Genomic DNA, 16,535 nt, shown 5'->3' with positions numbered 1-16,535 from the left:
CGGCGGCCCAGATTTGCTGAGCCGCTGCAGAAAAATAATCAATAATTTACGCCTCATTTGTCCTCACATGGAGAGATGTTGATGTTTTGTTTTTTTTCTCATCGTGGTTTCTAGCAGGTCAGAGGAATCATCTTGAGCTCTCTGCCTCTAATCTGCTCTGCTGTCAAACCTCATGTGCTCTTTCTGCGTGTTTTCTTCATCTCCTGCTTGTTTCGTTTGATCTCTGTGCTCTCAGTGAACATGCATACGATACGGTTTGTTTGTGTGTGTGTGTGTGTGTGTGTGTGTGTGTGTGTGTGTGTGTGTGATGGCTGCAGAAGTGAGGTTTGCAGGTCAGACGTAAGCACAAGAAATAGTTGTCATGATGTCACCCTCACTTTTTCTTTTTCTTCCCCTCTCGTCTGTTTCATACGCTCTTGTTCAGAGCACATCTCTTGCTCTTATTTATTACCCATCCCTCCCCAGCGCTCTGCTACTCCTACTTTGTTCTTCTCTCATCCTTTTTCTAGAATTCTCTTTTGCTCATTGCTTCATGTCCTCTCTCTTTCCTCCCCTTGCTTGTCTCCATGTTGCTCTCCCTTCTTTTTGATTTCTCCATCTCTTTCCACTCTCTCCCCCCCCCCCCCTCTTCTCTCTCTCCTTCCACAGTAGCGCTTCAGATGAGCAGTGAGGAGGAGATTGCTACTCCGGTCTCTGCAGTCATTTCATGGTCTGATTAAAGAACTGTGATGTGATGGGAGGCAAGTGAGGCAGAGAGAGGGGGGGGGGGGGGTCGAGACAGGAGAGAGCGACAACAAAAGTTGAAACAAAGAACAAAGGGAAAAACAGAAAGGGGGTGAAAAAGGGAACCAGCGAGGAACAAAGAGAGTGAGTGCAAAGGGCATGTTTGCTGTTTCCCATTGTTTGTGCAAGAGAGCGATGTGAAAATCAGCGAGCCGAGCCGCACTGCGGACTATGAAGAGGAGGCAACATCCCTCTGACTGCAGCATGAACACTTCCTCATGATGACTGTCAACAAGCCGTCCTCAGAGCTGGGTGTTGGTATTTTGCTCTTTTTACACTTCAACTCCCTCTGAGTTAGCGGAAGTTTGTCGAAAGGTCAACATCAGTCGGTTTGCCTCTCAGCAATGCGATAATGCAAATGGCTCACGGTTCATATCACAGTGTCAATTCATGCAGAATTAATCCGAGTATGCTGTAAACCCCACTGAAGAGCTGACAGCTGCATCCCTCTAGGGCTAAATGTTGATACGCTGATGCCACATTAGAACTGCTTGTGTTCTCTACTTTAAATGTGTCTTTACTGAGCACAAACGGCTAAAATGACCTGCGGTGGGCATTGTGACTGCTGTCTCTCAGAAGCAAGTTTGGTCGTGGTTACACTTGTCTTTTCAATGTGACGTCTGTGATCGGATGCGCCAGATCAGAATACGCCCTGTCCCCATATGCGTGTGTCCACACTTGACACTTCAATGCGACCTGCCTGGTTGTATAGTGATCGTATATAGTTTGTGGTCAAAGGGAACGTCTGCAAACTGGCGGACAACCACAATTCATTTGCTATAATTTCGTCCCAGTAAAAGTCCCCCCTTTCAGCTTGGCTCCAGCCTCGGTTTTCCTCCTCTTTTCCCCTTTCTCTCCTCTGGAGAGGAACTCCCGTAGATTGGGGGTGGGTGATGGAGACCTACGTTTAGATAAATCGTCCGGATTGTGCCCACATGCTGTCCACACCTCACTGAGATCTTAACTCAAGGCGAGCCAGGCCACCATGACATGTGGATGGGCTGATAGGATCCCAGTTCCAGCAAGACCCAATCTCAGGCTTGACAGTTAATGTGTCCTGGCGAGATCAGATGACAACAGTGGCATCTTAAAGACAAGCGTAACCACGGCCAATGATGTTGTTATGACACCTCGAAACCTCTTAGGGAGGAAGTCATGGTTGGTAGTCAGACCACTTTTCGCATCCTGTTTCCTACCAACAGTCAGAGTTGGTTTCTTTTGACCAGGAGCACAATCTTGCCGTAACCTTAACCAAGACATTCTGCTGCCTAAACCTGACTGAACCTTGATTATAGTCATGAATAATTTTGAGTAACCTTCCTAAATATGCGTTTTGGAAAGCACTGACAAATGATTGAATTATTGATTAGCACCAGATCTACAAAATGCTACAGCATTTGTCTGCTTGGAAGGTGATGACAAACAGGAGGACTTTTGATCTGGTTGCATCTATTTGATAAGAATTTTAAAAAATGTAAGAATCTGAGAAACGCACCATAACGAAATTCACTTCTGTCAGGTCTCCGTTGAAGACGGGGGCTGCCGGTGTGATTTGTAGAGGTTGACAAATCATTTCAGCTTCAGTGTCTTTCTGTGTGTTTTAAGTTTTTGGCACACATGTGGAGCGGCATGTGCGAATGCCTGCAGGCATGTGATGTTTGGACAATCCAGAAACCAACGCGCTAAACTTTCTGGCCACATTGAAAGCCAGCTCAGTTGACTGACGGGCCTCGCTGACAGCCGTGGAAACCTTCCGATGTGTGATGCCAGATCGTCAACCATCTGGTACGATGCGATGTGATGGCACATGATGACAAGCTGTCTGCTAGATTCACCGTTTTTCCTGTGATCAGAGGACAGCGCTGGCAGTGTGGGCTTTTTACTGTGAGGTCCAGTAACGACCCAGACCTTTTCTTAGCTGCTGCGGTTAACGCCTTTTTTTCGAAATCTCATTTCAAGTTGGTGACACATCCTTTGTGGACTTTCCTACAGAAATAATTACACTTCAATAAAATATTCCACGTACAAGTCCAGCTCCAAAATAGTTTTTGGGAAATATTGGTGCTCACAGAAGTACAAATGTTTGGGTTTTGAAATGAGCACGTGAACGTCACAGAGATGAAACGCAGTGTGATGGTTCAATCTCGCCTCTTCGATAGCAATTTCACAAGACAGGCTTGTTCCGCATGTTCTTCTTAGTGGGAAATCTTTGGTCCTCATGCAGATCCTAAACAAGACACGTGACATAGTCAGAGTAATGTTATGTGTTGTTGAGTCTTAAATACTGGAAGTTTTATTTCTACTACCTCCACTATTCATAACTGCTTGTCGGATGGTAGTAAAAAAAAGTGGACCTCGTGGTGTGTATGGAGCCTCCGTGCAGAACGGCGGCTGATGCAGCCATCGGCCACTATCGGACCCCTGTTCCACCAGTAACGCTGATTAATTGACCTCTAGTGTGGAGGTTAGAAGCCCTACACCCCCGCCCGACCACGTCGCTCTGCTGCCTCAGGGCGACCGCTCAAGAGGTCCCTAGGGCCGATGGACCCGGTCACGCCTTTTTTCTGTCCTGGCCCCACAGTGGTGGAATGAACTCCCCACTGATGTCAGGACAGCAGAGTCGCTGTCCATCTTTTGGCGCAGGCTGAGAACTCACCTCTTCAAGAAGTACTACCCAGAGCCTTCCACTTAGCACTTATTGTATTGTATTGTATTAGCACTTATTAGCATTTATTGTATCCGTATTAGTTTGTTTCTGCACTGTACTTCTGCTCTGGTTTTCGCTCTGGTTTTCACTCTGGTTGATGCTCTTAGATGCTTGTGTATACAAGGAGATGCACTTATGACTTCTGGTGACTAGTAGTTCTCTTGAATACCTATGTTGAATACACTTATTGTAAGTCGCTTTGGATAAAAGCGTCTGCTAAATGACTAATGTAATGTAATGTAGAAACCGAGCTGGGTTTGCACTCTCTTTAGCTCTCGTTTGTGTTCTTGGCACAACACGTGGCATCACAGAACAAGACCCACTGAGACCAGTATGACATATATAACAGAGTTGACGTATCACAGGTATCTTGGTATAGCAACATATAGTATAGTGTCCATGGTATAATAAAGATTAGAGTGCTGTAGCATTTGTAGCACAGCCTGTAGGACGAGCACAGTGTGAGGATTAAATCAATTATGTTGACAGTATATTGACTTTGAGTACATATAAAGGAGGTCACGGGACGCCATTGTTCTGAGCATGTGTGATGACAGTAGAAAGAAGAAGAATGGGAAAGACAAAAAAACAAAAGCAAGGATGATTGATGGATGCGAAGGAACGAGAGTTTGGAGCGAGATAAGAGCAACAGAAGGAATGCAGATATAAGAGGTCTGAAGAGAGACTAAAGGAAAGAAAACAAAGGAAAGATAAGAGGTAGACCGAGAGAGAGAGAGAGAGAGAGAGACAGAGACAGAACAGGCAAACAGCAGAGGCAGATAAACTAAGCAGCAGCAGCTTTATCTGATTTGTTAATGGGCGAGCCGTTTGGCCTCTGATTGTGAGTGACAGGGCTCATTAGTGCAGGTGACACGCGTCAGGCCCCACTTCCCAATCAGTTCTCTGTGCAGATGGAAACAGAAAGGAACGTCGTGGTCAGGACGGTATGGTCAAGCGTTCTTCAACAGATTAACACGGTGCTGGTAGACCCTGAAAAAGGATTAATTCATGTTAACGGAAGATCTACGATACGGTTAAACACTGCATTTTAATTGTTGTTCATCGAGATTTCTGACCATCTTTGGGCTTCTTGTGAAGATCAGAGTGAGAGAAACGGTGCATGCACTATATTGTCTGAGGTTGTTTTCCCCTTTGGTTGAGTGTATGGTTTATTCACTGTTTCAAAACTTGCTTTTATTGTATTCTTTCCGACACTAAAAAGGTCTGAAGTTTTATATTCCACTTGAAGGCTGTCTGTGGTCTACGCTCGTGTTTCTTTTTTTTTAGGGACCCACTTACAAATTACAAACCATGGCGACTCGCTTAAAAGACGCCATTTAAATGAACAGTCCTGACTATTTTTACTGCCAATCACCTTGTATTCTCTTGAACAGGTAAACCAGCCATTTAGAAGAGATTATTAAACAAAAGACTAAATAAAAGACTGGGATAAATTCTGCAAATGTATTAGGTGCCCCAAATAAAATCTCTTTTGGAATGATTGATCTAAATGACTGAAAACTCATTCTGAGCCTAATAGCTCGTGTATAGTAAGAACTACATTCTATTCTTCAATTCAGCCTTCCAGTTGTGCATTATTTAAAGTTATCTGATATAGAGTACGTCTGCGTCTCTCTACACTAAAATGACCTCTGAAGGAGAGGGCCCATCTGCATTTCTAGAATTTGTGAAAACTCCTGATCCCACGGGGGAAAAAAACACAACTGTAATGCAGCTGTGTGGAAAATGTGCTCAATTGTCCACCCATCGATCCCAGTGCTGCAGAAATCCCCAAAGCCCCCCTTGAGAAAAGCTGCCCGTCAACCCAATGCTGTGGAGTTTGCAAAATCATCCTGGCGTCCTGGTAAGAAATGGGACAGATTGCGTGTAGCTGCAATCTTTGTTGTGTTTCCCTCTCATTTCTTCTTGGGGCTTCACGCTGTCAGTTAATCCCAAATATTTCATGCAGAATGTGGCACTCGTTGCTGTTTCCGTTGTCTCAGTTATACATCAAACTCCCAGAGGATTGGAAATGCGTACAACAAGGGGCTGATTGGGAAGGAAGGGAATTACATTCCGTTATTTTCAGAAGAGCACAAGCACAGTTTCTTGGCACAAGCGTGTGTGGCTTAGTTGTTTAATGAGAGTTTTTGAAAGGCTTTCATACACATGCAAACACACACAAACGTGCACACAGTCTGGAACGGAGACAAAGCCCAGCAGAGTCCCGCCAATGACAGTCAAGGACACGCTGCCACCGAGCAGACATGATGATCCTGTAACTATAGGGGAGGACTGCTAATGAACATCACTGAGACCCTCCCTCTCTCTCTCTCTCTCCCGCCATCACGCATACGAATTGCCAATTCTCCACCGAGCTCAGCGATGGCTATAAGTCTTGTACTCAACTGGCTCTCGCTCATTTCAGTATGTGCTGTACATATAACTGTACATTGACATACCCCTTCTCAACCTTGTTGCAGCATTGTTTACATTAATGCTCTCGTACTTCCTGTGTTGTCGGCCGCCCAGTCTTTCCACTTCCCCCTTTCTCTCACTTCATCTTAATCCCTGGAAGCCAGATTTTGGAGCACCAACTTTCTGATAAATGATGCTTTTCATTGGTATTTGATCAGTGTTGATGTAGCGCGTGTGTCCCAGGGTTTTGTTTATATGAGTTGCAGTATTTATCCACTTACCAACTCTCCACTGAAGGTGTTTAAAGTCTTTTTATAGCAACATTCATATCGCTGACTTGAGAATATTATATTACGTTACATTTCAAGCTTGAGGCAGTGTTGTGAGAGGAATGAGAATATGGGAGAGAGCTGAAATGAATGTGATGAACGAGGCCGGAGTCTGAGAGGAAGCCGAGGAAGTAGGTTTAATGCTAATTATTTCTACCGTTCCTCTTTAAAGGGGCTGCATTTGAAATTCAGAGCGTTGATATAGCAGCCAACAACTAATTGCAAGAGTAAAGATAAAGCTGTTAGCTCTGTCAGCGCTTTTGCTCAGTCGTCGCCATGTTGACAGCATCTTAAAGACAATCCCACAATCGTAGAGATGCTCTAAATCTGGAATTGAGCACCTTTAAATAGTTCTAGTGTAACTTTACATGACTTTTACTCTGACTTTGAGCTTCGAGTCTCTCTTCCTGTCCCTGTGTGAGTGAGTGAGTGAGTGTGTGTGTGTTGCCAAATGTCCAGACCGTCTGTTGGTGAACCCAGGTCACCTCCTGCCAGGAGCATCTGGATGGAGAGCATGAAGCATGAGCTTTTACTCACGAGCATACCTGCATCACGTGACTGCATCAATCGCCGCATTACCTCTCCAATCTACCTTTGAATGAAAAATGTTAAAATATCACAGATTAACTCTACTCAATCTGAAATTTTCCAGCCTCATTTTTAATGGAAATTAAAATGATTAGCAAGTGTCCCTGTGTTTGAAAGCGATGAACAAGACTGTCCTCCCAGGAAGAACGACAGCATCAGTTGTTTCAGCAAGTGTCTAAAAATTACGTATGTTTAAGTGACAGAGCTATAGGAATTATGACGGGAACACAGAAGGAAGCCAGGTGACATTTTTACCGGGTAAATTGGATGGGTCAACAAAACATTGGACTTCAAACTGACATGACCCCAATCATTCCCTCACCTCCATGATGATGGAGGTCCCCTAACCGAAACCACAATGTTTCTGTAACCATGAATACATTTTATTTTTAACCCTTATGGAAGGCACAGACAAATGATGATGTCCTGCCGATAGGGGGCGTCAGATCAGAAGATGTCGTTCTAGAGTTGAGACTTATTTCACCATTTAATCTGCAGGACTAAAGACAATTTTGGAATAAAGACTAACTATATGTATGTGCTTAAGCAGCTGCTTTGTCCTTACCGTCTATCTCAGTGTGTTCATAGGTGATCTATTCTGGCCTATTCCTTTTTTTGATGACGCCTCTCTGTCTTAACGCTTTGCTTTGCCATCACTTTTAGCTGTTTATTACCAAACAACTTCTCCTTATGTCCCCGTTGTTGTCGTTGCGTGCACGACAGAACAGACGGGACGGTGTCGCAGTGCACAGCAGAACGTTGTGCATGTGGATCATCTACATTGTTGCAAACGTAGAACACGGATCTGCAGTCATATTTCTTCATACAGTTGTCTATGTAAAACACCAAAACACACGGTCAATACTCACCAGTGGATGGACACTCAAATACATCATCAAAGCTGATATGAGAGTTTACTGTATGTATGTTTATGCTCTACCGCAAGGTCGGACAGGAAATCGGACTGCTAATGGTTCTTTAAGGTCATTGGAAAAAACGTTACATCCCACTCTCTTCCCTCCTTAATTTGCTGTCACTCTCCTCTCATCTCTCTCCACCGTTATCTCCCTTGACCAGTGCTGGAGGTGTGGGTAAAGCTCTGCTGTCCGTCCGTCCTGTTCTCCATAATTAGTCTAGACCCTGTCTTCCTCTTTTCAAAGCGGATAAACTGAATTGCTTGCAACAGCACTATTGCCCCCCAAATCTGAGCCAGCATTTCTCATGTTGCTCAAGTCCAGTGTGTAAACCCCTCCACGCTACCCCTGTTACCATCTTTCCATTTTCTCACTTCCCTTTCTTTCTCCTTTGCTGCTCATGTTTTATTTGGGCCTTGCCCGATTAAATCATTGATTTTCTCCACAAGTTGTTTAGATCCTCTCATTCTTTCCCTCTCTTTGCAGTTATTTTGTTTCTTTGATCCACATTTTCTCCTTTGTTTTAGTCACTAGCTTTCAATCAGTCCACAGATCCTTTTTTTTCTTTCTCCAGCATCACTTTCTCTATTCTTCCCTGTCATCTTTCCTCGCTGTTTCTCTCTCTTTTTTTCTCTTTACTCCCTCGTTTTCTGTCTTTCATGTTTGTTTAATTAGGTCGCTGATTGTCCTGTGATGTGTGGACTGAATAGAGAAGTTGTCACAAGAGGTCAGTTCTGGATCACTGCCTCCTCCATAAACAACACAGATAGATGGACACACACACACTCTTACTCACAGTGGGAGTTTATTGCATTGCATCACACTTGGGGGTTGATTCACCAAACTGGCTGGAAATTACCTCAAGGGTCACAAACCTTTTAAGGGACTAAATTGTTTTGAATTAAGAGAAGTGAGCCATTAAAAACTAGAAGGGTGCACTCAGTAGAGGGAAGACCACATGCTGTAATGTTTGACTGAATGAATACAACCCATAACTGGCCAACCCCCCCTCTAAACAACAATGGGCTGTAAGGCGTCGTAAAACACACTTCATTCAAACTCACAAACAAGCGGCGAGGTATGCAGGCAATCGACTCAAAGTAGTTGTAACAGACACCACGTAGGATCTTATTAAAATCTGTGTACCCACGTAGCAACGGCTGAGTTCCAGCAAAGTACTCAGCAGGTTTAGTTTTGTGCTGGTAGTTTAGTTGGCTGTTAACCAAACACGCATTCCAAAACAATAAAAGTGAGCAAACTGTTTTCCCCCACTGAGCACTCAGCTGTGTTATCACTAGCGGCCTCTACCGGCCGGGGGCTTCTTATTAAAAGTAGTGAGTTCGGAGTCAGCAGGCAGTTAATGGCACTTTAAATCAGGCAATAAAAGGTGTTTTGAGAAAGTGTGAGTCGCCGCAACCACGAGAGGTCCTAGAGCATGCACGCCATAACTGGCCACCTGAACTATTATGCAATTTGCTGCAGCAGAATGCGAATTTAGCAATGGACAGACGCAGAGGTGCACACTCACTCACAAACGCGACAGATCGCATGATCCTCCTGGCAAAGATAGTGAACAAATCACCTACTGATTTTTTGATATTTTGTTATACCACTATCAATGATGAGTGACTTAAAATTGTTCCAGCACCGACTTCTTTCAGCTGTTAGAAGGTAAACTGGTGAACAGCGCCTGTCGCAAGTTTACAAGGCAATTTCACACATAGATGTTGCCTCCACCTAGGTGGTTGCATTGCAGCCATAAAAGGAAGTTTAACGCTTGCACCAACTGTTTCAACAGGTGTTTAACCAAAAAACTGCATCCTCCACAGTGTCGTAACAGGGCGACGCACAAAAACGCACAGCAACTTCACAGCTGGCTCAAATCGTTTTTGTGACAGGAAAGGAGTCGTTCTGGTGTAAACGTTTACCGAGACTGGAACAGACACAACACTGCTGCAATGCTCGCTGGGCAACTGAAACGACACCACAAAATAAAACACCGCGGTTAAAACGAAAATGACGCCGGCTGCAAAGTACCACAAAGATGTGAAAATGGCAGCAGTCTTCATTCATGATTACAAATGAATTTAAAGCGTCCAGTTAGGAGAAAAGACTCGTCATCATTCATCTCTCTGCAAAGAGTGTTTATATGCCATGAGCTTGGTCAATAAGTCCTTCTTTATGGTTCAGTGTTTCCCTTCCATCAGGCCTAATTAGCAGCCATTGTCTAGTTGCATTGTTTCAGTTCAGCTCACACCGAGCACCTTTTCTACCCACGGTAACCTTTTAATAAAGGAAGTGAAAACCTCCACTAAACCACCGAACATCCTGCAGAAGCTCTGTAGCGCTTCCCCTTCATCTTCATCTGCAAATAACTTTTAGGTGGTGTTGCAACTCTGGTTGTCTCTCTCTCTCGCTCTCCCCCTCGCTCTCCCCCCTTCCTGTCTGTTCTTAATCAGACTTTGACTTCCTCATTGATCCCTCTGTCACTTGCTGTCCCACTGGTCTAGTGGTGATTTGATAGATGGACGTGCCAGGCGGTGCATCGATCATCAGGCTTTGATCTGATGTCAGTCACATGTTAGCCGGGCCCGCTCAGCACGCTGACTGAGAAGACTCTTGTGTGTTGGTTTCGTCTTTTTTCACCAACGATCTAGTTGTTGCTCTCTTTAACGTAGCAGACATCAGCATGCCACAGCATTGCATTGGCTCACATAGGCCTACATGGATGAAACAGCTGTGAGGCATGCTGACTCATAATTAGTTTGCACATAATGGAGGCGTGGACCACATCCATCCATCCTATTTGTCATCGATGCCCGCATGCCAATTGGAAATAACACAAAACGTTGTTGTGATTTGCAGCCAAGAGGCTTATCTTAAAGTCCTCTCTGTTGCCCAACAGCGTATAAACATAATTAGAAGTCAAAACTCCACCTAAAATTTAAATAGAAAGAAAACAAAGGGAACATTTTTGAAAAAACAAGTTCTTTGTCATAGACTTTAAGGTGTCTGTTTACAGGGTTTTGTACTCGTGATGACTTGGAAGATATGTGATCACACTGCAGCGGGGCGCTCCATTACATTTGCATTGTCACTGCATACAGTCCACTGTCACAGTTCTTATGTGGGTGTGTGTTTGCATACCACCCTTCAGGTGCGTATACCATCCTCTCTAATCGGAGTGTGTTGTATACCTGTCCCACACTCATAGCCGTGTCAGAGTACATTGTGTCCTTCCATAGACAGATGTTTTCTCACCATGCGAACTGTAATGAATCTTCCCCCCCCCCCCCCACACACACACACACAACCGGGGTGTGAAATTTCCCTGCAGGCAACATTAACCCAGTAGCCTGGCTTCACTCATGTTACAGCCATATAGTCACCAGTGGATAGACGTGTCCTGCTGGAGGTCAGGCTCATGCTTTACATATTTCACCTGCAGGATTTCTTCAACATATTACTGGATATGTTGCTACTTATGTTTCATTTGAACTACAATCCTGTGAAAGCTGATCAACCCTTGTTGTTATGACTATGGCTCATATTTTTCGAGACAGTATATGTTGTTCTTACTAGATCTGCAGTAGCAGGAGGTAATATTGCATAGAGGTCCATGAAATACTGCACTACTGCAATTTCTGTACGTTCAGATTAGATTCAACTTTCTTATCATTACACAGAGTACATGTCATGAGACAACAAAATGTACTTTAGCATCCAAACAGAAGGGTAAAAAGCAGTTAAGTGCAGAGTATACAGAATGAACAGTAATATCTAACTACAAAGCAAGGAATCTGTGTGTTCTTCACGTATCTCCAGAACGGTTCCTACGATCTACTTCACACTTGGCGGGTGTGTTACTGGGGACCTCATGGAGTGCTCTGTCGGAATTTGGTGCAAATTGTCCGTTCTGACCTTGAGTAGCTGTGACTTTTGTGAGTTATGCAACTTTTGTCGTGGCAGGTGTGTTGCTCCGAAGGGAGCGCAGTGTCGAGTGCAAAGGCCGATTATTCAGCCCGTTCTGAGCGGACATGTTTTCAGTGGGCACTGCATATAGAGAATGACATGAAAGGGGAAGATATAAATACACCATGAACAGCATGAAACACAGGCAACAGCTACAATAAGCAGTCCAGGTACAAGTGGTGCAGAGGTGCAGAAGTACGAGAAATGTAAATAGTATGAGTAGATATGCAGAATAAACAGCTGGAGGGATGATATGAACACAGTGGTAACAATAAAGATCTGACAACTTTGCATGGATTAAGTGCAAGAATAAGTCTGAGGAGATATATAGGTCTATCTCTGTGTATATAGGTACATTTGAACTGAACCCCTTCTCTCACCTCGCCTACATTGTCATTGTAGCGAATCTCACAAAGTTGTGCAGTTGATGCTTGCATGTTGTCAGATCTAAGGCTCTGCAACAGATGCCAGCTTTGCATCCACTACAAGCGTGTATAATGATAACTATGGCGTCTGAAGTGTAACACTTCAAATTATGCGCCGTTATCAATAATGCCCGATCATTCGAAAGAGACCTAATGCACTTCTCACAGGTAAATGTTGAAGTACTCATGTGTGGCAGTGCACAAATGCATGTTTACGGCTGATGTGAATCTGGGCATGAATTTTGACTTTTTCACATGCCAAGTTTTTCGGCATTCACAGCACTCGGCCCAAAAAAGCAATTGGTAGGTAGTATCTGTCCTCGTTTATTCTCCCCTCCCTCTCTGACTCTATGAGGCCTCTCCCTCCCTCCATCCATCTCTACCCCCACCCTCTCTCCCTCTCTATCATTCGTCTTGCTGCATTGCGAACCCCAGCAGCTGGTTGAGAATCCCCACAGAGCTGTTTCAGCTGCAACACGCACATTTGTTAGTTGTTTTTGTAATTATTACTACTGTATGTGTGTTTGTCTGCTTTAGCCCTGCGTCCATTCGCCTATGAGAAGTTTGATGCAGATTTCTGAAACCACTATCTCTCTCTTTGTGCCACCTACCTTAATGCAATGGTGTGTCCTCCTCTCTGAATAGGGTTGACATAACTGTGATAACACTTTGTGAAAGCTCGTAGTGAAAAGCAGGCCCTCGGTCCATGACTGTGTGTCGCCGTCTGAATGAGGCAGGTAGACATGAATAGAATTGTAAATGGCTTCTTTGAAAAGAGGGGGGAAAGGGGCCAGCCCTCTAACAAATTGCACATAAACAAATAGAAGCAGGCCATTGGTTGAGCCGCTGCCAACATCTTTTAAAAATGAAGGAGAGAGAGAGAGAGAGAGAGAGAGAGAGAGAGAGAGAGAGAGAGAGTCTGTATGAAGGGTGCATTCCTTTCCACATAATCAGGATTTATTTGGCTCCCTCAGCTTGTATCATATCTATTTCCTCCTCTTTCTCACCATCTCTTCCTCTCCATCAGCATGAGACTTCTCACAGCAAGCGTCAGGACTCGGGCATCGTCATCTCTCTGACAGAGTGGACAAGAAACAGAGATTGAGTGAGTCATGAAATCGACGCCGAAGCACTAAAAATATGTCAACAGGCGGAAGAGAAAGGGCAACAAGTTCACAGACATTTCTTTGTAACTTTAGTCAAATTATGATTATGACTTTCGGCTCAGCCGCCGTCAGACTTACTGGAACAAGACGTGAAGCGGTGAAACCTGAGCTGACACCGTACAAACAAAAGTGTTGAAATGCACACCCAGAAAACATGTGATTTTATCATAATAATGACAATAAAGGTTTTTATATATATATATATATATATATATATAAAAAGCACAACAAAATCCGTCTGTTATTTATTTCAAGTGGCACAGAGACAAGAGGGGATTTATTGCGATGGCAGTGGAGTGTGTGTGATTTATGTCCCCACAGTGCGGGGAACAGGTCCTTCAAATGAAAGTAGGACAGCAGAAATATGGCAGGCAGGGAGGTTCTCCGATGACAATGTTAAGAGAGAGCGGATCACGACAGCGGCGTGTTCAGCCAGGCACAATGATGCAGAAATATGGCTGAGAAATGATTCCCAGTGAAACATAAGCTTGTTTGTCATCAGTTCTTTATAGTGTGTACAGACAAACACACAGAACACAAATATAATAGATTCAGATTCACAGGTGCATTTGAACGATAATCCAAATTAATTAGCCATTCTTAGACCAAAGTAACAATAATAAGTGGCGCGTGTTAGATTTAAAATCGCTCTGTAAAAACGAGACTTCTCCCTCCGCCTGTGTTGCAGCACAGCTGAAACCAGGTCATCTTGTTTTCTTTGTGGTAAATGTATAGCTGCACGAAGACGCAGATACGCTGGTCGTTAAAGCACGCTGATGGCGTTATCTAACCAATGCTCAATACGCAATCATTACCATCGTATAGCTGTAACCTCCATGTGCTCCTCATTTTCAGTTGTGGCCTATGACACTGAAGTCGGCTGGATTTTGAGTGTCGGAGCCATGTTCACCTTCTCACTGTTGGCTCCACTGGGGACAGACGCCACCAGAACAATAGCGGCACACGTGATGCTCGCATTTAATAAGAGGAAGCCGGTGCTCTCCAAGTTGTTCTCTGTATCCCTGACTCCAATAAGAGTGTCTGGTCAGCCTCCGACTAGAATAGGGCCCATTTAAAAGATACAAGTGAGGAGCAGAGCGTAGAGGGGCAGCCGAGACGATGATTGAAATGCCCTGCAGAGCTGAGATAAGAGTTGAGAAAGAAATAGCGGTAAACACTACGGAGAGCCCACTCGAAGAACATTTCCCCCACATTTATTCAAAACTTCCTCTTTGAGGAATAGATTAAATGCTCAAGGGCACATCAGTAAGACCTTAAGTTCTGTGAAATTATTTAGAAATGTAGAAGAAATGGCGCGGCATAAAAAAATAAGTTGTTTTTGTAAGATTAGCAAAGCACAAATAGTTTTGCTTTTAAGAGGGGCTGGTTCAAAGGGAATAAGTTTCCCTTCACCCAGCAGTGATCCACTCTTATAAATATGAAGGATTTGAGTTTTGGCACACCATTTCTTAATTATTACTTCAATACAACACATTGTATGTAACTTCTCAGGAATTATGAAAAACTGCTTCATGTGTATACTGACCGCCACACATTTTTGAAAGGATTTCATTAGATATTTGAGGATTTTTTCCACTTTGAATCATATGATCCTACAAAAAAATATAAGACTCTTTCATTGGATTAGCCAGAGTCTCACTCTGCAACTAATATGTCGCTGGATACTGAGTTTATGTTGGAGCGGAGGAATGCAGTTCTTACAATGATATGAGATTGGATTTTGGTTATTCTAATGCCGTGTAGGGCTGCAGCTAACAATTACTTCCATTATTGATTAATCTGTCTGTTATGTTCTCAATTTATCAGTTGATTGTTCAGAAAATGTCAGAAAATATTCATAATTTCTTAAAGCCCAAGTTGCCATGTTCGCATGCTGAAATGCTAAATTCAATGCTTGTTTTATTTGCTGACCAACAGTCCAAAACTCCAGAACAAAGACATTAAAATAAATAATATAGAAGACTAAGAAATCCAACAAATAGTCACATGGGAGGAGCTTGATTATTTTTGGAATTTTTGCTGGAAAAATAGTTAAACAATTGATGGATTATTGTATAGGTACAGATTCATTTTCTAATTGATTAATTTAATAATTGTTTAAGCTCTTAACTATAAGGATACAGCTTGATGTCCTTGTCTGATTTGAAAGGAAAAATAGTTATAGTTATAGGGGTGAAGTGAACGACTGCCTCCAGCTGCTCTGCCATCACCTCTCTCTCCTCTCTAATGCTTCCTCCCCCCTCTTTTCTCTTACCATTGTGACCAACCAGTACTCGTCTTTTCTTTTTGACCCATCTTGTGGACTCTGCTGCATCACTGAAGACAAACTGTTTCAGTCTAAAGTGACAACAGTCCGCTTCCTCCCTCCCCCTCCTTGCAGCCCACACAGGCACTGGCCTCTTCCACAGCAGAGACTCTCACACACTGATGCGGGCAGGGCTTGACATGCAAATATAACCTGAGTAGGCGGCAGCCTGCGAGCAGAGTGTGCAGCAATGTGAGGACTCTCACAAGCCCCGCCCACAGAAGCCAGTTGCTAAGCAACCCCGCCCGCAAGGGGGGGGGGGGCGGGAGGAGGAGGGGCCGTGAATTCAACAACTGTTGCCTGAATCTGAGCTCTCACTGTGTGAATGCGAGTCGGCCGGCGAGCGCAGTCAGCGAGGGAGGGAAAGAGCGTGAGGTGCAGAGTCTGTGCTTGTGTGTGTGTGTGTGTGTGTGTGTGTGTGTGTGTGTGTGTGTGCGCAAGCGAGTGTGCCGGTGCAGTGTTTTTAAAGTGAACGATACATCCGCTCCTCTGCCTCTCTACTTTGGACTAAACCACTAACAAGGACTCACCCTTTGGACTATCCCGACTCCACTTGCCTTTAAAGGGAACACCTGTGTGTGTGTGTGTGTGTGTGTGTGCGCGTGTGAGCGTGTGAGAGCCGAGACAACGGACTTAGCCCCGGTGAACAGTGGATGACTTCAGTGGACAAGGGTTTCGCTGGTGGGAAGAGGGGGACTGCCGACCATGGACTCCCCTCACTAGTAAACGGGGTAAGCAAACCAGACTGCACGCAACCAGCTGGAAAAATGGGGCTGATGAGAGACCACTTGACAGAATGAGAACAAAACAGAGACTCTATAGGGGGACATGAGGGTTTTGGTGAAAGAGAGGCGTAAACATTAAGGAAGCAGGGATAGTTTGTATGCGAAGGGGTGAGTTAAAAAAG

At 44.2% G+C, this 16,535-nt stretch overlaps 1 protein-coding gene across 6 annotated transcripts in view; it reads left to right on the top strand.

Moving 5' to 3' along the window:
- The window catches only part of LOC116396909 (rab11 family-interacting protein 4B), a 55,519-nt gene that overhangs the window by 15,679 nt on the left and 23,305 nt on the right, over positions 1-16,535 (top strand). Inside the window, exon 1 of one of the 6 annotated variants that reach the window (XM_031871902.1) lies at positions 13,619-16,359. The exons of 3 other annotated variants lie outside the window; for them this stretch is intronic. In XM_031871902.1, the coding sequence (XP_031727762.1) occupies positions 16,282-16,359 (78 nt within the window). In that variant the 5' untranslated portion in view covers positions 13,619-16,281. Of the gene's footprint in view, positions 1-13,618; positions 16,360-16,535 lie in introns of those variants that run through there. 2 more of the 6 variants (XM_031871903.1, XM_031871904.1) reach the window with 2 other exon arrangements.

The sequence above is a fragment of the Anarrhichthys ocellatus genome, unplaced genomic scaffold, assembly GCF_004355925.1.
Source record: "Anarrhichthys ocellatus isolate YVR2014 unplaced genomic scaffold, GSC_Weel_1.0 scaffold61, whole genome shotgun sequence".
In the NCBI taxonomy this organism is placed as follows: Eukaryota; Metazoa; Chordata; class Actinopteri; order Perciformes; family Anarhichadidae; genus Anarrhichthys; species Anarrhichthys ocellatus.
This window is presented reverse-complemented; position numbering and strand designations above follow the sequence as displayed.